The 23,175-nt window shown below is 37.4% G+C and overlaps 1 protein-coding gene across 3 annotated transcripts in view; it reads left to right on the forward strand.

Moving 5' to 3' along the window:
* The window catches only part of LOC131438667 (diacylglycerol kinase 1), a 332,489-nt gene that overhangs the window by 294,273 nt on the left and 15,041 nt on the right, over positions 1–23,175 (forward strand). For 2 of the 3 annotated variants that reach the window (XM_058608831.1, XM_058608832.1), the window contains 4 exons: positions 2,843–3,054; positions 8,502–8,642; positions 8,718–9,215; positions 9,289–9,897. In XM_058608831.1, the coding sequence (XP_058464814.1) occupies positions 2,843–3,054; positions 8,502–8,642; positions 8,718–9,215; positions 9,289–9,897 (1,460 nt within the window). The remainder of the gene's footprint in view (positions 1–2,842; positions 3,055–8,501; positions 8,643–8,717; positions 9,216–9,288; positions 9,898–23,175) is intronic. The other variant, XM_058608833.1, reaches the window with a different exon arrangement.

Consider the following 23,175-nt stretch of genomic DNA (forward strand, 5'->3'; position numbering starts at 1 on the left):
CAGGGGTTTTCAACGATAGGTTGCACTTATCAGCCGTTCATATGACGCTCAATCACTTTTTGAAATTTGCTATGTTTCAAACAGTATCACACACAGAGATTTTTTGATAAAAAGCATTATAAATGAATGTTTCTTAAGAAAACTTTTTGTTGTTGTCGTCCATTTAAATCACGATGTGAAAATCTAAAATTAAATAAATCCAAAATGGAACTGGTATCGATCAATTTTCACGAACTTACAACCTATTTACGGTTCAAAACGAAGTTATTATGAATTGAATTTTACTTAGATTCAACTTCTTATTCTGCAATTCCAAATTTAAGAGACCTTTACCCTTATGGTTATTTACCTCTCCGGATCAGAAAAACTCCACCAAATAAAATTAAAACTGGCGTATAAATGAACACAAAGAGGTTATAAACCTTCAAAACTGGTCTCACACATACATTTCAAATTACCTTTTATGTAGAATATATAAACGGAATCACGAATACATTAAAAAAATCTGGCGAGTTTGATTTTTCTGGTCATTTGACGGAACGTTCTGCTGAGAATCTACGAATAGTTTATGCAGCATCTTACCCAATTTATGCATCTAATTAGAAAGCGACACCCATATGTAGAAAATCCTACAGTTGAATTCTTGAAATTTACAGGATTGTGAAACTGTTAACTTCGAAGATGGAAAAATCAAGATCAACAAATCATCAAATCGTAATCACTGGCGAAGATGATCGCTTGTAATCTTTCCCAATAAAGATCACTCCTGATTTTTTTTAAGAACAGTTGATAAGTTATCTTTGAATCACATTGATCAAAATCAGTACTGATTTCCCGTCACACAAAATCGGTAGTGATTTTGCGCTACTATTATCAGTCATTCCTGTAAGATCAAATCACTGGACGATTCGATCAGCTTTGAGTATTGGGGAAGAAAATATGAGAAAGATCAGACATGTGTGCCGATTGATTTACATCTAAAATCGTTGATCCCGATGAGGAGTGTGATCATCCAGGAATTTTTAACTAAGGAAAATGCGTGTCAATGAGACTTTTAAAATCGTCGAAAATTGCCAATTTTGTATCTTTGCTCCAATTGGAGAAAATTGTCAATTTGTAACTTTCAGGAATGCTCCTCTACCAGTCCTTATCACCAGAGCTGGGAAAAAATCGGTTCCGTTACGGCACGATTTACGAAGTTTCAACACATGTTCTCGTTTGTTACAAACCGTGTTTAATTTCACAACCTGTTGTTTAATTCGCAATAAAATAAATACTAGTAGAAGGAAAATTAATGCTAGAAGAAAGTTTTATGGAAATAATCAGTTTGATTCGTAATCACATTGATAATGTCAATTTAACAGTTTTCACTGCACAATAGCAACACGCAATACAGCATTAGTAAAGCATATCCCACACCAAATAGTGATTATAGCGACAAAAGACTTTATTTTATTTCCAGCTGGTTGATGCTGATGATGATGTTCATGCACTATTTAGATTAAACCCAATAAAACCCTATTTTCACATGAATTTGATTCATAGAAGTAACAGGAGCGCTGGTGCAGCGTTTGAATGGTGCGTATCAATTGGCGTAGCAGAATCCTGCACTCCTGTTACTTCTGTGTATGATAATCAAGCTAAACAGGGTAATATTAATCAGCTGCATAGCATTGCATGGGATTGGACGTGTTTTCCTCATCATTATAATTATTATTCATCGCAGCATGTATGTTAATGTTATTAACTGTTTTCATTGATGATATTACTCCATCACGACGGTATTGATAAATAAATTTCAAATACATCACGAAGCATGAAATTCCGTTGCGATCGACGGAATGAACACACCTAACAAGCCTAAAATTATTGACATCGGATAATCCATATCCGAGAAAATTGAGCGGTAATCAGTTTTGATGTTTACGTCACGTATACCATTATATCGCCAGAACCGCAAGTGACAGCCCTTTGAACTTCAAACCTGTTTAATAAAAACAGAGTAACTTTAAAACGAGCCTAACTTTGTTGAAATGTTATTTCCGAATCAGACAGTGATACTGATAACGATGAAGACATTTTTAAATTCTAAGTAAAACCAAAATTTATATTTTCAAAAATCATTCGTTTCAAAATGTATTGTAATATCTACAATAAATATGTGATATGAAAAGATAATACTGACTATTTTTATTTGCTTATTTCCACCCCTGGTACAAACTAAAATGGTTTTCCAGGAGCCAAGAGTTATTCGTGTTCGATGAAAACAACTGCTCATCACCGACTGGAAAACATTTATTTTTGTCTAATCAAACATCTCCTGCATTTATTTTGAGCACGGAATTGAACGTAAAATTATTTCCATGTGAAAAAAGTGTTGTTTTGAAACTACAATGTTACTAATGTTGATATCTCAATGAAGTTTCAAACCGATGATGATTTTCATTTGCTTTTTCGATACAAGCAATGTCCATCCACATCTCAATTGATTTGCAAATTCAGTCGCGTGGATACGATCAATAAACTGTGTTATCAAGTGAATGGTTCATATTCATTGTTTCATCGTCGCACTTCACCATGCTCTGGAGTATAATTGGGAAAAATGGACAGAGCAAAAGTAGTCCAATTATACCGATTAAAAAAAAAAGAATTCGCTGCACCACTGCTATTTCGTTGACTTATATATAATTTTATGTATCAAATGACATGTGATCTTTTTTTTCCATTTCGTTCACATCATCCTCTTCAAATCCATCAACTGAAACCGGATCACCTACGTCGGTCAACAAACGAATCTCTCTCTGCTAACCCACGGGGATAAACGATAACAACGGGCATCCAGTGTGTAAGTACACGGTTCACGAGCGGTGCGTCCAGCGGACGCCAGCTTCCTGCATTGCCACCTACGTCAAGTCGAAAAAATCGAAAACCACTTCAACCTTCCAGCATCACTGGGTCGAAGGGAACTGCTACGGCCGGTGCTCCAAGTGTCGAAAACGAATAAAAGCGTACAATGGCATTACCGGATTAACTTGTCGATGGTGTCGGATGATGGTAAGTGGACCTGCTTGTTACTGTGTGTATCGGGGCTTTGGGTTTGGCATGTCTCATTTGGGGTTTGACTCCCTTTGATTGCGCCGATCCTTACAGTCGGGCATATTTTATTATTCATATACTGACACGAACACGAGAAGTAATGTCAATCGGGCGGATGTTCCAAGGCCATGCTAGTACGGATGGAAGTGTTTTAGTTATTCATTGATTTTATTTGATTCATGACGATAGATTCTTCTGACATTCATGTACATTTCGTGTGAAATTTCTTCACCTGATCTACAAACAGGGATGATGATCTATTTTACATTTTTTCTATTTTTATCACATACTTTAAAAGCACATACCGGAGAACCAGCCAGAGTATGTTTAATAATCTAGTTACCAGAAAATTGCTTTTGCATATAACACCTATGAAATTTGCTTCGGCAATGTGACAATTCGATTACTAATCTCATTCATATACTGAGATGTTATCAGGCGGACCTGGATTCCGATTGCGGTCTCATTAACACATAATACATTGACTAACAGCTTAGGGGTGTTTATGCTCCAAACATATCACTTTTGCGATACATTTATGGCTCATAACCATCACACCGCTGATTTGTAGTTTAGCACGATGCCCATCATCGTTTGGCATCGGTTTGCTAACATCAGTAGCAATCCGATCGCATGGATATTCCAAAGTAAACCTACCAAAAAGAAACTCGGAAGGTTGCGGTAATAAGCCTGAACTGATGGTTCCCTCCGTGGTCGTTTTTCCTTTGTATGGAGAACTCTATTGACGCCGGATAGTGAATTATATATCAATAAAATTGATTTATCCAACAAACATCAGACGCCAGTACTCTTCAGCAAAAAAAAAACAAGTGGGCGACGTTGATGGCATGTCAACCTGTTACTGACCTTCGTCTAGCGGGTTGAATGATTTATGCTCGTTCTCTCTTTGAAGATGAATGATGCGGTTGTTGAATGCTAAATTTATGCATGGCTTTATGCTGATTAAAGAAGAACTATTATTCAAAGCTGCGTTTCATTCGACACTACATATTGAATTTTTATATTTTACTTTCTGTTTTGCAAACAACCAGATATTCACTATCAGAAAGTAATCAACATAGAAAATAACGCTGTTGCATCCAAAAGGACGTGTTTATTCTAAAAATATTTTTTCTGTTATTTTTTATTTAGCTCCAATTCTACATACCACCATGACCAAAGAAGGACGATTTGTATCATCAGTTCAAAACTTTGACTGTAGCCTTCTATTTGAGAAGGACTCAAGCAAAAATTGTTGTTGGTGTTTTTAGCAATGTTTTAGGTAATTACTGGGGTTTTCTGAAGAAAACGTGCATTGTAAAAATAGGTGAGACTGGGACAAAATGGTAAATTGTCATAGTTGCCAAAAAGTACCGTGGGTGTCAACTTATAGAAAAATTCAAAGCTTGTCAAAGATATGTATCACATATTACACAAAAATGATTTCTTATGTAACTCTCATATTCATAAATATTGCTAAGGATTTCTTCAAAAAACTATTATTCGAATCTTAAATAAGCCCAATAAAGCCCAAGTATTATTTTTCATTTAGGTTTTGGTACCTCGTGCGTACCTGGTTTGTGCTAAAGTAAATAGCAATGACTTTACGTCTTTAGCGGATTGTGTTGATTCGCGAGGTGGCATTAGCAGTCAACATAATCTGCCAATGTCAATGATGAGCTGAATGCGAAACGTAAAACAATCAAGTATTACTTTTTCAATTTGTAAACAGGTTTGAACCAAGTTTGGAAGAATTCTTTGTTTTTTGTATTGTCGTTCTGATTTGCGATTTGAAATATTGAACACGCTTCACCCTGTTGTTCTGGAGTCGGAAGTCGAATCCGAACAAAAGTTTTATTTGGGCCTACGTTAGTAAGTACTTTTTCCAGCACTTCCAGAACAGCGAACGACGATCCGGCATACCCAAAATCAATATATTTGGTCTTCAACTAACCAAATCTGCCCAATAAAAAAATTATACGGCTAGTTGAAAGTATTTTCCTCGATTATTCAGTGTATTGTGTAGAAAAACGCTATTGAAATTGAAGTTTTTTTTACATATCAACCATTAATTACAGAACCGGAAGTCGAATCGGGATAAAATATGATAGGGTTTTATGGGATTGAAAGACCTTTCATTTGAACCTAAGCTTGTAAAAATTGATTAAGCGTTCTCTGCGAAAATCAAGTGCTCACTCCGGAACCGAAAGTCGAATCCGGATAATATTTGATACCAGTACTAGAGAGTCATTTTATTTGAATCTAAGTTTTAAAAACCTGTTTTAATCCACCTAGTGGTGAAATGATGCCTTTCTCATATCAAACATAAAAGCAAAGTCTTGGCATTACATTCCTTCCGTGGAATTTGGCCTTTCTGTTTCAACAGACTTCGCAGCCGATTCTTAGTATACAGAATCATTGCATGGCTAGTACTATGGATCCTACTGACACTAAGAATCCTTCGCCAGGTCGGGGCTCGAACATACGACAGCTGGCTTGTAAGACCAGCGTCCTATGCATTGAACCGCCAACCCGGGATCATATCAAACATACTATCATATATAATACTGTAGTATTCTTCAAAATAGAATTCTTCGATTCTTAAAAGAATAACAGGAATCGGTTTAGTTAATCGTTTACCAATAATGATTACCAATTGGAGTAGCTTTTTTGGCCGATTAAAATTTTTTCGTATTTTCGGTTTCGCTCGCGTGAATGTATAAAATTTTTAACACATTTTACCCTATAATTCCGAAACCAGATTTCGGATCCGGATGAAATTCGGGAATTCCGTACAAGACCACAGGACCTTCCATTAAAACATAAGTTTGTGATAATTGGTCAAACCATCACTGAACATAGTAAGTGAGATCCATTAGAGACTACTATTTCCTGTGCCTCCGGAATTGGAAACTGAGAACCAGGATAGCCAAAATCAGTTTGTTTGGCCGTCTACTGATAATGACTATCGAATGGAGTAGTTCTGAGGTTAGTTCAGATATTTTTTGCCTTATCATATAGAAAGGTTATGCAATCACTTGAGAAACCGACTAGTAAAAACTAGTGTCATATACCATTCGACTCAGTTCATCGAGCTGAGCAATGTCTGTGTGTGTGAGTGTGTGTGTGTGTGTGTATGTGTCAAATAATCTCACTAGGTTTTCTCGGAGATATCTGAACCGATTTTGACAAACTTAGATTCAAATGAAAGGTCTCGAGGTCCCATACGGAATTCCTGAATTTCATCCGGATCCGACTTCCGGTTTCGGAATTATAGGGTAAAGTGTGTTCAATATTGTACACCGTCACTTAAACCGGCGAAACAAAAGACGTAAAAAAATTTCTAAACTGGTCTCAAAACTATACAAATAGATAGTCATTATCATTAGGCAACTAAACAAACCGTTTCCGGCCATCCTGGTTCCCGGTACCCGGTTCCGGAAGTACCGGAAATAGTGGTCATATATACCAAAATAGATCTCACTCACTTTTCTCATCGATGGTTTGACCGATTTCCACAAACTAAGATTGAAATCAAAGGTCTTCCGGTCCCATACGGAATTCCTGAATTTCATCCGGATCCGACTTCCGGTTCCGGAATTATAGGGTAAAGTGTGTTCAATATTGTACACCGTCACTTAAAATATTTCCGGATGCAACAAACATTTGAATCGTAATTTGGAGTGCGTACTAGAAGAGTTTGTGTGTCATGTTAGTTGGTAGCCGTACGTACCGACTTTGATTATACCGGTGCCGGAAGTGCATATAATAGTAAACCCATTTCGTTTTCTTAAGGATGACTTACGCAATCAAAGCACTGTTTTATTCTGTATGTTATGCATAAACAATCTCTTGGTTTCTTTCATAAATCGAAGAGGAAAATTTTAAATGGAATACCACAATATTATATGTGTATGTAAAAGGCATCATTACACCACTAGGTGGATTAAAACAGGTTTTTGTTTTTTGTTTCGCCTTTCTATGTGATGGTAAATAAATTTTTACAAACTTTACCCAATATTTCCGGAACCGAAAGTCGGATCCAACTGAAATTCAGAAGTTTTATGTGAGACCATAAGACCATTTATTTGAATCAAAGTTTGTTGAAATCGGTCACGCCATCTCTGAGAAAAGCGAGTAAGTAAGTTTAAATTTTACACTAATCACCTTATAATTTCGGAACCGGGAGTCGGATACAAATGAAATTCGGAAGCTTTGTGAAGGACCATGAGACCATTCTTTTGAATCTAAGTTTATGAGAATCGGTCACGCCATCTCTGCGAAAAATTAGTACACATATTTTGATTTTTTTTTACGTTTTACTCCATAACTCCGAAACCGGAAGTCAGATCCAAACAAAACTCAGGACTTTTGTATAGAACCATAAGAGATTTCATTTGAGTATAGTGTTTGAGTTTGTGAAAATCGGCTTAGCCATCTTTGAGAAAAGTTGGTGCACCTATTTTCACAATTTCGGATTCAAATAATAATCAGGAATTTTCTATGAGACCTTTCAATTGAATCTAAGTTTGCGAAAATCGGTCCAACCATCTCCGAGAAAAGTTAGTCTTGGATCGTATCCATGTAACCATATTGATGATTTTGACCACTATTTCTATTATAACAGGAGCCTGAATCTGGAGAACGGTTAATCGTAGTCGGTTTACCAATTTTCACAAATTTTGACACAAACAAAAAGTCTTCTGGTTCCATACAAAACTCTTGAATTTTGTTCGGATCCGACTTCCGGCTCCCGCATTACACAATGATGGGTGTCTGAAATTTCAAATCTTCGCTTAAATTACGGTGCAAAAAACGTAAAAAAAAGTAGGGCAAATGAGTGATAAAAATAGGAAATTAGTAATAAAAAAGTTATAAATAAATTGAGAATTTAATGAGATAATTGATTTTAAAGTATCACTTATGAAAAAAAAACTAAATACTAAATGCAAACTTTATCCATATTATCCCAGTAATAACCTAAAACATTACCAAAGACATCAAATCAATCGGACCGCTTTAGAGATGAATGATTTAAAAAAATTTCAAAGAATTTTTGGGGCATAATACTCAAAAGCAAGGCTAAAGCCAGAACTGTGAAGTAATGATGCAAATTGTTCTTTATGGTCAAATAGAATTTCAATTTTGAAATTCAAATGGAACTGCTCAACTGCTTTAGCATAATGAAAGCAATAAATATCGCCCCACATAAACAAATACCATAAGCGAGCTATCCTATATATCGTCAAACGTTCAAGAATATGGTTTGAATTTTACATGGAATAGACTATACCGCAGCAATGTTAGTAAAAGAAAAAAAAATTTCCAATAAACTACTGCACAAATTCTTGTTCAACAATAAATATAATGTAATTACAAAGGTTTTCATTTAATTCTCTACACAGCTCCACAACAAATGTGCCTCCCTGGTAAAAGCTGAGTGTGGTTTGGGTGAATTCGCGAACCTGGTACTGCCTCCAACCGCCATCTGTCCTGCCGTATTGGACCGACAAAAATCTATCAATATTGCGACCAATCGGGGGAAGGTGAGTTTCGTTCGTCAATTTCGGCCAAATTGTGAGGTCAATTGAATCATTGGTCTTTCCTCCAATCGTTTGCAGAGCATACCTTCTACGATACACTTCCAAATAACCGCCACTGCAAACACCTGTCCGCTACTAGTGTTCATAAACCCGAAAAGTGGAGGTCGCCAAGGTGATCGCATTCTGCGGAAGTTCCAGTACCTGCTAAACCCTCGGCAAGTGTATGACCTATCGAAAGGGGGGCCCCTGGAGGGTCTTACCATGTTCAAGGATGTACCGAATTTCAAAGTGATATGCTGTGGTGGTGACGGTACCGTCGGTTGGGTACTGGAAGCAATGGATTCCGTCGAACTGCAGTGCCAACCATCGATCGGAGTCATCCCGCTGGGAACGGGGAACGACCTGGCGCGGTGCCTGCGTTGGGGCGGTGGTTACGAAGGTGAGGGTATCCCGAAGTTACTGGATAAGATTCAACGATCCTCGGTGGTTATGCTGGATCGGTGGAGCATAGAGGTTAAGAACCATCCGATAACGGGTGAGGACACACCGGCGATACCCACTCAGAAGGTACTACAGGTCGTATATTCTGATGATAGTATGAGTCAATTTCTAATTTTTTATTTTCTGTCAACTTATCTATTCGGAACAGGTGACACTATCGGAAAATGTGCAGAAAGTTATAGAGCTTTCGCAAAGGATAATTGTGGAAAAATCTGTGATTCAAACGTACGACGAGGTTAAAAATAGTACAAAAGCTACCGAGATATCTATGGAAAATACAAAACGTGTCATTCTAAGTGACAATAATAAATGCGAGCAACAGCAACACTCAACCACCATGACGTCGTCGTCGTCAATAGAAGAAATGATTCAGCAAACAACGGCCACCATCAACGGGACTGTTGCCAAAGAACTGCCTCGCTTGGAAGCGCTCGTTAATAGCACCAGCAGCTACGAGTGCCGCAAGGAAATCCTCAGCGGTGACAATGATGACAGCGGTAATCATAAACCACAGCCACCGACGGTGAAGAGTAATGCGGTCAACGGCGACAGCCATGAGAACGAAGATGACATCGATCCTACCGACGATAAGGCACATGCTGTTGGAGCGCCGGAAAAACACTCCCGACGGCCGCAACTGTCCGGGGTCAGTGCCAAGGAGAAAATTGTTGACCTACCCAAGTTGATCAAACCGCAAGCTGCATCGGAATTCGCTGTACCGTACAATATTATCAACAACTATTTCTCCGTAGGTGTGGTAAGTAGACCATTTACGTCGAAAGCGGCTCATTAAAAGGACGACCATTATTGCTGGTGTTATGGAGCCATTGCTAGAATTTGGGGCTATTGAAATGAATGGCCGATTCGGTTTATTCCACCTCATGCAATTATCTTGAATAGATCAGCACAAGCTCACTAAGTGTGTTAAAGAGAATGTCTCGATTGTGGTACAGGGGATTCTCAAGTTCATAATTTGATAAACAATATAAATAATAACAATCCTGACGACACATACTCTTTTCAAAAAACTACACTATACTGTTCGGCGATACAGTTGAAAGTGATTTATCATACTGAAGAGAGGTTTCACTGAAGCCCTTACTCGTACCAAAATTGCCGGACCAAGCTGTTTACATAAATCTGGTCAAGCACACGATCTGCTGAGCTGGTGTCTGCAGATGATGTGTTGTCCTGGTATACTGAATGTTAAAAACGAAACGCGTCTTGCCTTTCCTCTGCTTAACGTTTCTAGTTAAACAATTCAGCTACTAGCTACTAGCAATTCAGATTGAACTACTTTGAACTGTCAAATTGAAGGTGTAACGAGATGTAAATATTGATTTGAAATAGATTAGTGCTGTATCCTTAGCACGAGATTAGAAAAACACTAGAAAAAAAAATTGTTCCATTTTTAGCAAGCATCTCACAAACAGTAAAAAAATTACTGAAACACGTTTACAATGTCAAGTGAATTAAAGTAGTTTTCTGCAGAGGCTAAAGGGTACTCATCGACATCGAAAGTTGGTGCCAAATGTCTGCTACGTTAACTTCCAGGCGACACACCGGCAAACGAAAGAAACTTGGAAACAATTATTTTTCGCGTTATCTTAGCCATCGAAATAAAGTGTTTCTTTTATTGTTTCCCCTCCTGACTGTGGCTAGCGGGAAGAGTGCCAAACGTCCCTGCGCCAAGCCTGAGAAAAATGTTGTAACCAATGAAAAGTTGCACTTTCTCGATAATTGCATTTTCGATGACCATGTGGTACGTGGTTTTAAGTTAAATCCCCCATCGAACTATACACATCTGTTCGGAATCCAGCAGATAAGGACTCTTTTTCTCTTCCATCTCACTCATCGGCTTATCGTTCTACAGCCATTTAGGGATTTAGCCCTACGGGAAAAGATTTGCAGAATTACTGACAGGAAACATTGCTTTGGAGTGTTTCGGTTTTTCGTTTTTGCCTTTCTCTTAAAGAACGGTTATGAATTCACTGTGAAGTGGTCGAATGTCATATTTTGTATGTATGTGTATTAGTATTTGTATTGAAAAATATTGCAACTCAAATTTCTTGGTAATGGCAGAACCGATTGTCACCAACTTAGATCCAAATTAATTGTCTTATGATCTCATATAAAGTTCCTGAATTTCATTTGGATCCGACTTCCGGTTCCGGAACCACGGGATATCGCCATGCACCAAACATGTGAAAAAATGTCACTCAGTTTTCTAGGAAACGAAAGAACCGATTTTCACGAATTTAGATTCAACTAAAAAGTCTTGTGGTTCCATACAAAATTCTCGAATTTCATGTGAATCCGAATTCCAATTCCGGAATTACAGGGTGACATGCAGAGATGTCCATCTCCTCTGTGTGACGAAGCGAAATTTCTCCCCTCGTACTGACAACTTCAACGAGAGCTCTTCTGTTTTACATATTTACATCACTGTTGTATAAAGTGTGCACGCATGATGAGTGCGCGTGTTTATATTCTTTTACCTCTAGCACTGAATCGCACCAAAGTGCAAGAGCAGAGCTCTCGCTCTGAGATGAACGCAGATCTTTTCATAGAGGTGTACACGCCGGTGAGCTCTCTGTTGTATGTTTTTCCATGCAAGATTTTTATAGCAAGGCCAGATCTACTCTCTATTAATTGAAGTTCACAGAAGTATTCGCTCACCATCACGCGCCAGTGATCACTTGGATGTATTTAGACGAGAGCACGTCAGAACGATTCATGCGAATAGAATGTGGTTCTCTCGCACCAGCTTCTTTCAACACAAGCACACACTCAAAGTCTGTCTAATGGACAGTGAGAAGAAGTGCGCTTTCCTTTTTGTGTGGCGCCCACCGAATGCATCCGCAGTTTAGGAGCGGAACTTACGCACTGGTGTATTACTCTAGTGAAATGCCATCACATTCGCCAAAAAAGTAAAAATAATGTCACTAACTTTTCTCGAAGATTATTGCACCGATTTTCACAAACTCAGATTAGAAAAGTAATTCCATAAAAATTTCTTGAATTTCATTCGGATCTGACTTCTGGATCCGTAATTACAGGGTGATATGTGTTTAGAAATGAAAATAATCTCACTCACTTTTCTTGCGGATGGATGAACCGGTTTCCACTATCTTAGATTCAAATAAAATTTCATAAGATGCCATAAAAAGTCCCGTGTTTTTTTTCGGATCCAGCTTCCTGTCAAACTCAAGAGTTTTATTCATCATGTGATGAGTAGCGAAATACATTAAATTGGGTAATAAATATATCTAGTTTGCAGACCATGATAATCGATGTCCCAATAAACTTATATCAATTATACCGGTATCCATTTTTCGATGTCGGTAGTATCAGAAATAGTGATCAAATACTTTAAATTGGAACGTACTCCTAAGATGGCCACACCGACTTTCATAAACTTAGTATCAAATGAAAGATCCCATAGGTAACCGTTCTGGGATTACAGTGAGAGGAGTTCGACGATGCGAAAATATTTACAAATTCTCTTAAATTGGGTTGCAAACTGTTTCAATTCCTTGTTCATATAAGTTGATGATTAAATGAACGGAATGATTTAGGAAAACTTACCGGAAAAGTGGGAAAAACCAATAAAGTTATTTTGTATGGACAATGGAATTTTCCACTGAAAAAGTCGTCAATGATTGCTAGATCTACGATTGATGTTTGGCGCGCAACGAGTTGCATAAGTGTTTGGCCGTCGAAGAAAGGAATACTAGATCGTTGAACGAATCTTTTGGCGCGCAACGAGTTGTTTTGTGTGAAGTTTTCACGTGCTTACTTGATTCATGTGATTCGTCATTCCGAGCCACGTGCTTAATTGGGTATCAACATTATTGCTTGCCAAATGATTTAATGATGGAACGCATATGAGTGCTCTAACTATATCGTAAACAGGATCAAAAGTTCTGATATTGTTTATCAGAAGATGCATTGTGTGCAATGTAATCAGTTGGATGATTATTGTTGGCCATCGTAGGCGTGAGTTGAACAAATCACATTATAGAACGATTTTTTGTACGAATCAATGATAGGATTCTGCTGTTTAAATAATGAGATCAAACAAAGAGGTTTGCCTTGCATTTAGCATGCTGAAGTTCGTTCAATCGCATCGGGTAAATTTTGGTGGAATGAAAACCATTAGTTGTGAGATTTTATGCATTGACTCGAGCGATAAACTGAATACTGGTACAATCACTCCTCATGTTCACTCCACTATAACAGAAGAATTGCAAATTATTTTCATATAAAACTTTCTGATATAGATTCTCAGTACCAAATTCCACCATTAATTGTAGGTGGGGTACTAAACAAAATGATGTGACGGCTAATGAGACGACTATTGATACAACTATTAAACGAAAAAAGTGTTCATGTAAAAGTAAATGGATACAATGGACACAGGATGGTAACTTGAACTTTCGAATGTCCAACAATTACTCATTTTATCATTCGTTTTTTTAACAATATCAAATTAACTACAGATTGTGAGAGAAGAAAAAATATGAGAAATGTAGAGGCATAGTACTCCAGGAAGAGTAAGGATTTGATGATAAAGTGCGGAAAAATTCGACGTAACAAGGTTCGTTCAAGTAAGAAGAAGGTTTCTCGCATCTAAACTTTTATCTTCTACCAGAGGAGTCGAACTTAGCGATGCGAATCATCCGATTCTCTAATATGTCAGAATTTTACTAAATAATTACTGACTGACAAGAATGATTTACTGAACAGTTCGTATTTTATCTGCAAGGTAGTCTTCAGTAACTGAAAACCAGAATTGTTTATAAATTGAAAGTAAAAAAAAAGTTTTATCGCTGAATTATTAATCGAAAATTGTTCCTGTGATTGTCACGCTACGAACATTAATCAAACACGACTTAATAATATAACCAGACTAGCGAGAAGTGACGAACTACAAGTCGCGATGGCAGCTTTTGTAAATTTACGGAATAGATTTAAAGTTGTCTTAGTTATTTTTGCTTCACTTTTTATCCCATATGTCGAAACCATTTGTTTGAAAGAGATCTACAATCGCTGTTCGATGCACTGACTCAAAGATGATATGGCGAGGTGAATTCGCTTAATTTTTGCGTAACAAAAGCTTTTAACAAATTCACAATATTTTTTGATTATTTCATCGCAACCAAGTGATCAGTAAAATAATGGAAAGATACATTAATAGCATAACACGTTTGACAATTCTACTGTCCGAAAACATAAATTCAAAAAAAAATTCGGGCGAGACGAAGTTCGACGGGTCAGCTAGTTTATAATATAATATGATATATATTAAGATCATATACAATTTTGATAGATTCCTGTTACGCTCTGTTGATCGGGTAAAGTTACACTGTGACATTATAAACCCAAATGAAACCGTTTCATCAAACTGTGACCTTTCCTTATAGCGCTAATTGTTTTTTTAATTATAATTGAACCAACAGTTATCTCATAAGTAAAGTCGCCATATTATTTTGCCGATTAGTCGACTTTCAATCAACGAATGGTGATGAAATCGTATACAATATCTTTGCTCCGACTCTAAGATGCATTACCGCAGAACAAATAGTTCAAAAATTGTTCAATACTGCTGTCATAGCGACGCGAAAACTCGAAGCGAATGCGCTTTTTTTCATCTCACCCTTAATTGAACAGAGACAGTAGATTTCACTCTAACTAATGATTTTAGTATATGAGATGACTACTGGAGCCGTTATCCTACGTTACCCTCGTGGTGTATCTCAGAACCGAACTTCCTCAAACGGACCGAGTTTTGAGTTTTTTGGCAATCCTTTGCTTGATCTCGATAGCAGCACCCTAGTGTCAAAATAGTGGCATACCTTTGGCACAGAACAACCCTTCTGAACGGGAGCATACGGAGACATTTTCAGTATTAACCGGTTACGGAAGCAAAAGAATTCGATTTCTATGTTCCTGACAAGAGAACGGAATTTGCTTGCTCGTCTTTTAGTTGTTTGAGAATAGGGGACTCGGTAAGGACTAGAATCACTGAAGCTGATCTAATACTGGAACGGAAAGACCAGTGTTGGCATTATCATTCTCAAAATATCAAAAATCAGTTATTATCGCCGATAATAATTGTTGGTGATTATCACTTACAAAATCATCGCCGAACATCATGAAGAAAATCATTTGATATTCTGAGAATGATATTAGAAAACGATTATCACTTAATATCGGTGTGCGAAATTTTCAAAACATCAAATATCACCGCTGAGTATGGGGGAAATCATCACCCGTTCAATCTCACTTTAGCGATGTTTCGTAAACTCACACATGATTATCATTCAAAAGCATTATCACGATTATCACCCATGCGCGATTTTCACTACCACATGGTGATATTCCGTGAGGTGAGTGTGGTATTGAAAATCAATTTCAACCAAATCTTAACATGCAGTATGATTATTTTTGGAACGGGTGGTGTCGAAAATCATTGTCTGAAGTTATTTGAAATTGATGATAGTGAATTTCGGTTCGTAAAATTTTATCAAAACCCATGCAATATGGGTATTTTTGGAACGGGTATGATGAGTAGGTGTTGAATATTGATGTCTGGAGTCATTTTGAAATCCAACATGGCGGCTCTCGGTTCATGAAAATTCAACTAAACCCATGCAATATGGGTATTTTTGGAACGGGTATGATGAGTAGATGTTGAATATTGATGTCTGGAGTCATTTTAAAATCCAAGATGGCGGCTCTCGGTTCATGAAAATTCAACTAAACCCATGCAATATGGGTATTTTTGGAACGGGTATGATGAGTAGGTGTTGAATATTGATGTCTGGAGTCATTTTGAAATCCAACATGGTGGCTCTCGGTCCATGAAAATTCAACTAAACCCATGCAATATGGGTATTTTTGGAACGGATATGATGAGTAGATGTTGAATATTGGTATCTGAAGTCATTTTGAAATAGAAGATGGCGGCTCTCGGTTCATGAAAATTCAACTAAACCCATGCAATATGGGTATTTTTGGAACGGGTATGATGAGTAGGTGTTGAATATTGATGTCTGGAGTCATTTTGAAATCCAACATGGCGGCTCTCGGTTCATGAAAATTCAACTAAACCCATGCAATATGGGTATTTTTGGAACGGGTATGATGAGTAGATGTTGAATATTGATGTCTGGAGTCATTTTGAAATCCAAGATGGCGGCTCTCGGTTCATGAAAATTCAACTAAACCCATGCAATATGGGTATTTTTGGAACGGGTATGATGAGTAGGTGTTGAATATTGATGTCTGGAGTCATTTTGAAATCCAACATGGTGGCTCTCGGTCCATGAAAATTCAACTAAACCCATGCAATATGGGTATTTTTGGAACGGATATGATGAGTAGATGTTGAATATTGGTATCTGAAGTCATTTTGAAATAGAAGATGGCGGCTCTCGGTTCATGAAAATTCAACTAAACCCATGCAATATGGGTATTTTTGGAACGGGTATGATGAGTAGGTGTTGAATATTGATGTCTGGAGTCATTTTGAAATCCAACATGGCGGCTCTCGGTTCATGAAAATTCAACTAAACCCATGCAATATGGGTATTTTTGGAACGGGTATGATGAGTAGATGTTGAATATTGATGTCTGGAGTCATTTTGAAATCCAAGATGGCGGCTTTCGGTTCATGAAAATTCATCTAAACCCATGCAATATGGGTATTTTTGGAACGGGTATGATGAGTAGATGTTGAATATTGATGTCTGGAGTCATTTTGAAATCCAAGATGGCGGCTCTCGGTTCATGAAAATTCAACTAAACCCATGCAATATGGGTATTTTTGGAACGGGTATGATGAGTAGGTGTTGAATATTGATGTCTGGAGTCATTTTGAAATCCAACATGGTGGCTCTCGGTTCATGAAAATTCAACTAAACCCATGCAATATGGGTATTTTTGGAACGGGTATGATGAGTAGATGTTGAATATTGATGTCTGGAGTCATTTTGAAATCCAAGATGGCGGCTCTCGGTTCATGAAAATTCAACTAAACCCATGCAATATGGGTATTTTTGGAACGGGTATGATGAGTAGGTGTTGAATATTGATGTCTGGAGTCATTTTGAAATCCAACATGGCGGCTCTCGGTTCATGAAAATTCAACTAAACCCATGCAATATGGGTATTTTTGGAACGGGTATGATGAGTAGATGTTGAATATTGATGTCTGGAGTCATTTTGAAATCCAAGATGGCGGCTCTCGGTTCATGAAAATTCAACTAAACCCATGCAATATGGGTATTTTTGGAACGGGTATGATGAGTAGGTGTTGAATATTGATGTCTGGAGTCATTTTGAAATCCAACATGGTGGCTCTCGGTCCATGAAAATTCAACTAAACCCATGCAATATGGGTATTTTTGGAACGGATATGATGAGTAGATGTTGAATATTGGTATCTGAAGTCATTTTGAAATAGAAGATGGCGGCTCTTGGTTCATGAAAATTCATCTGAAACCATGCAATATGGGTATTTTTGGAACGGGTATGATGAGTAGATGTTGAATATTGGTGTCTGAAGTGATTTTGAAATCCAACATGGTGGTTCTCGGTTCATGAAAATTCAACTAAACCCATGCAATATGGGTATTTTTGGAACGGATATGATGAGTAGATGTTGAATATTGGTGTCTGAAGTCATTTTGAAATAGAAGATGGCGGCTCTTGGTTCATGAAAATTCATCTGAAACCATGCAATATGGGTATTTTTGGAACGGGTATGATGAGTAGATGTTGAATATTGGTGTCTGAAGTGATTTTGAAATCCAACATGGTGGTTCTCGGTTCATGAAAATTCAACTAAACCCATGCAATATGGGTATTTTTGGAACGGGTATGATGAGTAGGTGTCGATTATCGATGTCTGGAGTCATTTTGATATCCAAAATGTGAACTTCTAGTTTATGAAAATTTTTCGAAAAATTTGAACTTAGTTTGTGTAGAACGCTCGTCGCGTGCGATTGTATTTCTTTGTTGCTCTGCGTTGTTTCGCTGTGTTTCGGTCGGATTTTTCTGCAGGTTCCAGTGTTGCATTCAATATTTTTGTTGTTAAAAACGGAGAAATGATGAATTTGAAAGAGGAAAGAAACTACAACTGATGCCAGAAGGGTGGACAGTGCATGGAAGTTCTTTTTTGGTGTTGGTATTTTATTCTCGTGAATGCAATCTATCACCGTGTTTTACCCACCAAAACTGAAGTGAAAACCACGGAGTTTTAACTTTTTCGGGAGTTGAGTGTCATCTAGCGGCAAGTAACACTCATCAATTAACCATTTACTATATATTAAATGGCATTAAGTGTGAATTGAAAATATTAAACGTCACCGTGATTGGTAGTATCTGCTACACAACCTTGTAATTTTGTCGCTATAATCTGCATCTCTAAATTCTAATTTCATAAGCTTGTAGGTCTACTAGAAGACAACTGTGCAGGCTATTGCGCATTAACGTCGATTTTGCAGTAATGTTTCCGTTATTACTTACCGTTTGTTTATAGAGGTAATTTTTTTCAAATTTCGGATAAAAACGGACAATTTTCTTTGAAAAATTAGTGCAACACTTCGAGACGGTATTGTAGATTTGAATTCATTGTGCGAAAGCAGACATTTATTTAAGAATCACTATCAAAAATTTATCATCGACAGTTCTGCAAATATTGCACTTGAACCAATACTACTGTTCTAAAGCTTGGGAAAAGTAAGGAACTCGTTTGTTGAGCATTCTGGTAGTCGAATTGTTGACATCAAATTGGTTGCTGTCAACCAAATGATTGGCGATTGAAAACTAACACAATCCAATTATACATATTTTCGAAGATTTGCTATGTTTAATCTATCACTTCAAACAATTTTCTTACTTTCGTAGTATATTTTTATTGCTGATCTTGGATTTCAAAATGACTCCAGACATCAATATTCAACATCTACTCATCATACCCGTTCCAAAAATACCCATATTGCATGGGTTTAGATGAATTTTCATGAACCGAAAGCCGCCATCTTGGATTTCAAAATCACTTCAGACACCAATATTCAACATCTACTCATCGTACCCGTTCCAAAAATACCCATATTGCATGGTTTCAGATGAATTTTTATGATCCGAGAGCCGCCATCTTGGATTTCAAAATGACTCCAGACATCGATATTTAACATCTACTCATCATACCCGTTCCAAAAATACCCATATTGCATGGGTTTAGATGAATTTTCATGAACCGAAAGCCGCCATCTTGGATTTCAAAATGACTCCAGACATCAATATTCAACATCTACTCATCATACCCGTTCCAAAAATACCCATATTGCATGGGTTTAGTTGAATTTTCATGAACCGAGAGCCACCATGTTGGATTTCAAAATGACTCCAGACACCCATATTCAACATCTACTCATCATACCCGTTCCAAAAATACCCATATTGCATGGGTTTAGATGAATTTTCATGAACCGAAAGCCGCCATCTTGGATTTCAAAATGACTCCAGACATCAATATTCAACATCTACTCATCATACCCGTTCCAAAAATACCCATATTGCATGGGTTTAGATGAATTTTCATGAACCGAAAGCCGCCATCTTGGATTTCAAAATGACTCCAGACATCAATATTCAACATCTACTCATCATACCCGTTCCAAAAATACCCATATTGCATGGGTTTAGTTGAATTTTCATGAACCGAGAGCCACCATGTTGGATTTCAAAAGACTCCAGACACCCATATTCAACATCTACTCATCGTACCCGTTCCAAAAATACCCATATTGCATGGTTTCAGATGAATTTTCATGAACCGAAAGCCGCCATCTTGGATTTCAAAATCACTTCAGACACCAATATTCAACATCTACTCATCGTACCCGTTCCAAAAATACCCATATTGCATGGTTTCAGATGAATTTTCATGAACCGAAAGCCGCCATCTTGGATTTCAAAATCACTTCAGACACCAATATTCAACATCTACTCATCATACCCGTTCCAAAAATACCCATATTGCATGGTTTTAGATGAATTTTCATGAACCGAAAGCCGCCATCTTGGATTTCAAAATGACTCCAGACATCAATATTCAACATCTACTCATCATACCCGTTCCAAAAATACCCATATTGCATGGGTTTAGTTGAATTTTCATGAACCGAGAGCCACCATGTTGGATTTCAAAATGACTCCAGACACCCATATTCAACATCTACTCATCGTACCCGTTCCAAAAATACCCATATTGCATGGTTTCAGATGAATTTTCATGAACCGAAAGCCGCCATCTTGGATTTCAAAATCACTTCAGACACCAATATTCAACATCTACTCATCGTACCCGTTCCAAAAATACCCATATTGTATGGTTTCAGATGAATTTTCATGAACCGAAAGCCGCCATCTTGGATTTCAAAATCACTTCAGACACCAATATTCAACATCTACTCATCGTACCCGTTCCAAAAATACCCATATTGCATGGTTTCAGATGAATTTTCATGATCCGAGAGCCGCCATCTTGGATTTCAAAATGACTCCAGACATCGATATTTAACATCTACTCATCATACCCGTTTCAAAAATATCCATATTGCCATGGGTTTAGATGAATTTTTACGAACCGAATTTCACTATCAACAATTTCAAATTACTTCAGACATCGAGATTCGACACCACCCATTCCAAAAATAATCATACTGCATGATAAGATTTGGTTGAAATTGATTTTCAAAACTTCACTCACCTCATTGAATATCACCATGTGATAGTGAAAATCTTTGCATGGCTGATAATTGTGAGAATGATTTTCAATGATGATAATTTATAATCATGTGTGAGTTTACGAAACATCACTATGGTGATATTGGACGGGGTGTGATATTTTCCATACTCACTTCGAGTGATCACAATTATCATTGATATTGTAGATAGTGATAATCGCTGTCGAAAATCGCGCATGATTTTCTGCAGCGGTGAGATTTGATTATTTGATATTTTCGCAACACTGGGAAAGACTCGAATGCTAAAGGTGATGCCCTATTTTACCTACTTACGTTCGGTACGCTATGCTCTTTCCGTTTACGCTAGACTTTCTTGGCAAGTATGTTGTCTGTGGCCTGTGGGAAGCTCTGAAACACAATGTCAGTACCAAACTAGCTTATGCAAAGAACGCGAAACTCTCAATCAACCTCCTCCGTTCGATAAGTTCACTCCATCGGATAAATGGTAACTTTTACATGCATGGCTAATTTCTTTATGTTCCACAAGTAAAATGGTTGTTTTACAGTTCCCTTATCGAACAAGTCATGTTACATGCTCTTAGGGCTACCACCTCGGATGCATCCCACGCCCGGCAGCATTTTAATTTGGATACAAAAATTCCAGCAGATGCTTTTGTTAACTTTCTTTGTTATGTCACATATATCATATAATCGTTGCGATGTTATATCCGATGCTGGAGACATATTTGGGTATTGACGCCGAATTATTCGCACTTTGTTAGGAGTGTATGTATTTTACTACGACTTGAATTACCGCGAGATCCACGATGCGAGGGACATGCGCATGGTTTTGTCGAAGTGGGTTAATTATGGTCGTAGCAATTTTTTTAATTCTATGGGTATGCTAGTTTGTGAAGAATTGTAGAATCGGATTTCTCATCAGAGCGGAAGTTTTTCATAATTTTCTACCTATTGCAACATTGATCGAATATTTCAGTCGATTCGAGGAGAGAGGGAGGAATAGCCTAAATGTGAGCCAAGTATGATGTACTTTGGCTTGTAGCTTGCGGACGTGTAAGATTGAAAATAGATCTGAATCGGCCATGGGACGACGCTCTGTTCAATCAAATCCCAGGATAGCTAAAATGATAGAACCATTCCAGTGATTGGAGATTGGTTTGAAAAACTTTCGTTTTCCGTAATCCCATTATATTATATAACGATCCTTAATCTGTGTTTCGTTGGGTATTAAATAAAAATTTGGCTAAGTAAATGAATTGCTTTACATCATAATAAAATCATACGAATCTTCAAGAGTCGTCGTTCGTACAGCGGCTCGGCGTCCGGCAGTTTCTACTGGGCCCGACACTGCCGGGTGGTCGCCATGTTACTTTACTATGGTTTACACGACTTTCAATCAACGAATTGTAATAAAATCGGATACAATAAATTTGCTACGGCTCTAAGAAGCAATGTTGCAGAAAAAACCAGTTAAAAAATGTTCCTAATGGTTGTTTTACCAACACGAAAACTCAAAGGAATGAAACTATGTTTTTCTTACCCTTAAAGAGGTAGCCAATCTCACTCTAACTAATGGTTTTCGTAAATGAAATGACTAATGGAGCTGAGATGAATGGGAGTACCATTACCCTAGTTGAGCCATATTATTGTGTTACAACACAAGTCAAAATAAAGAATCTCAAAGCGTCCTGCTGAATAGTTATGGACAAGTTCAGCACCATTTCATCTGTTGAGTTCTGAAGTGTGTTTTACACATGTTCCAGAGTAGTGTATCTGGTGGAGCATCCTGCATGGTAAGGAGAAGGGTGAAGGTTCGAGTTCTTCACCTGGGCGATGCTTTTCCGCCTCATTTTTCGCTGTTTCATTCATTTTCGTCTTTTCGCTTCGTTTGTTGTTTGTTAGTTGTAAAATTAAGTTCAAGACTGCTTTATGGCTTTAACACAAGTTTCAATAAATAATTTAAAAAATGTTCTAAATTGGACTCAAAACTATTCCAATTAGTAGGTTATGTCAGTTGGTGGCCAAACGTTAATGACTTTGACAATACCGGTTCCCAAATTTTGGTTCCAGAAGTGTCAGAAATAGTAGTCAAAATCACCCATATAGCACACAAATTTTCACAAACTTTGATTCAAATAAAAAGGTGGTGGTGTTTGGAATTGTAAAACGGTGGAACTGAAGTTTTTTAGGTTATGTAAGTTTTTAGGTTATGTAAGTTGTCCCCGGATTCCGATTCCGGAAGTACCTAAATTTAT

Source organism: Malaya genurostris, chromosome 3, assembly GCF_030247185.1.
Source record: "Malaya genurostris strain Urasoe2022 chromosome 3, Malgen_1.1, whole genome shotgun sequence".
In the NCBI taxonomy this organism is placed as follows: Eukaryota; Metazoa; Arthropoda; class Insecta; order Diptera; family Culicidae; genus Malaya; species Malaya genurostris.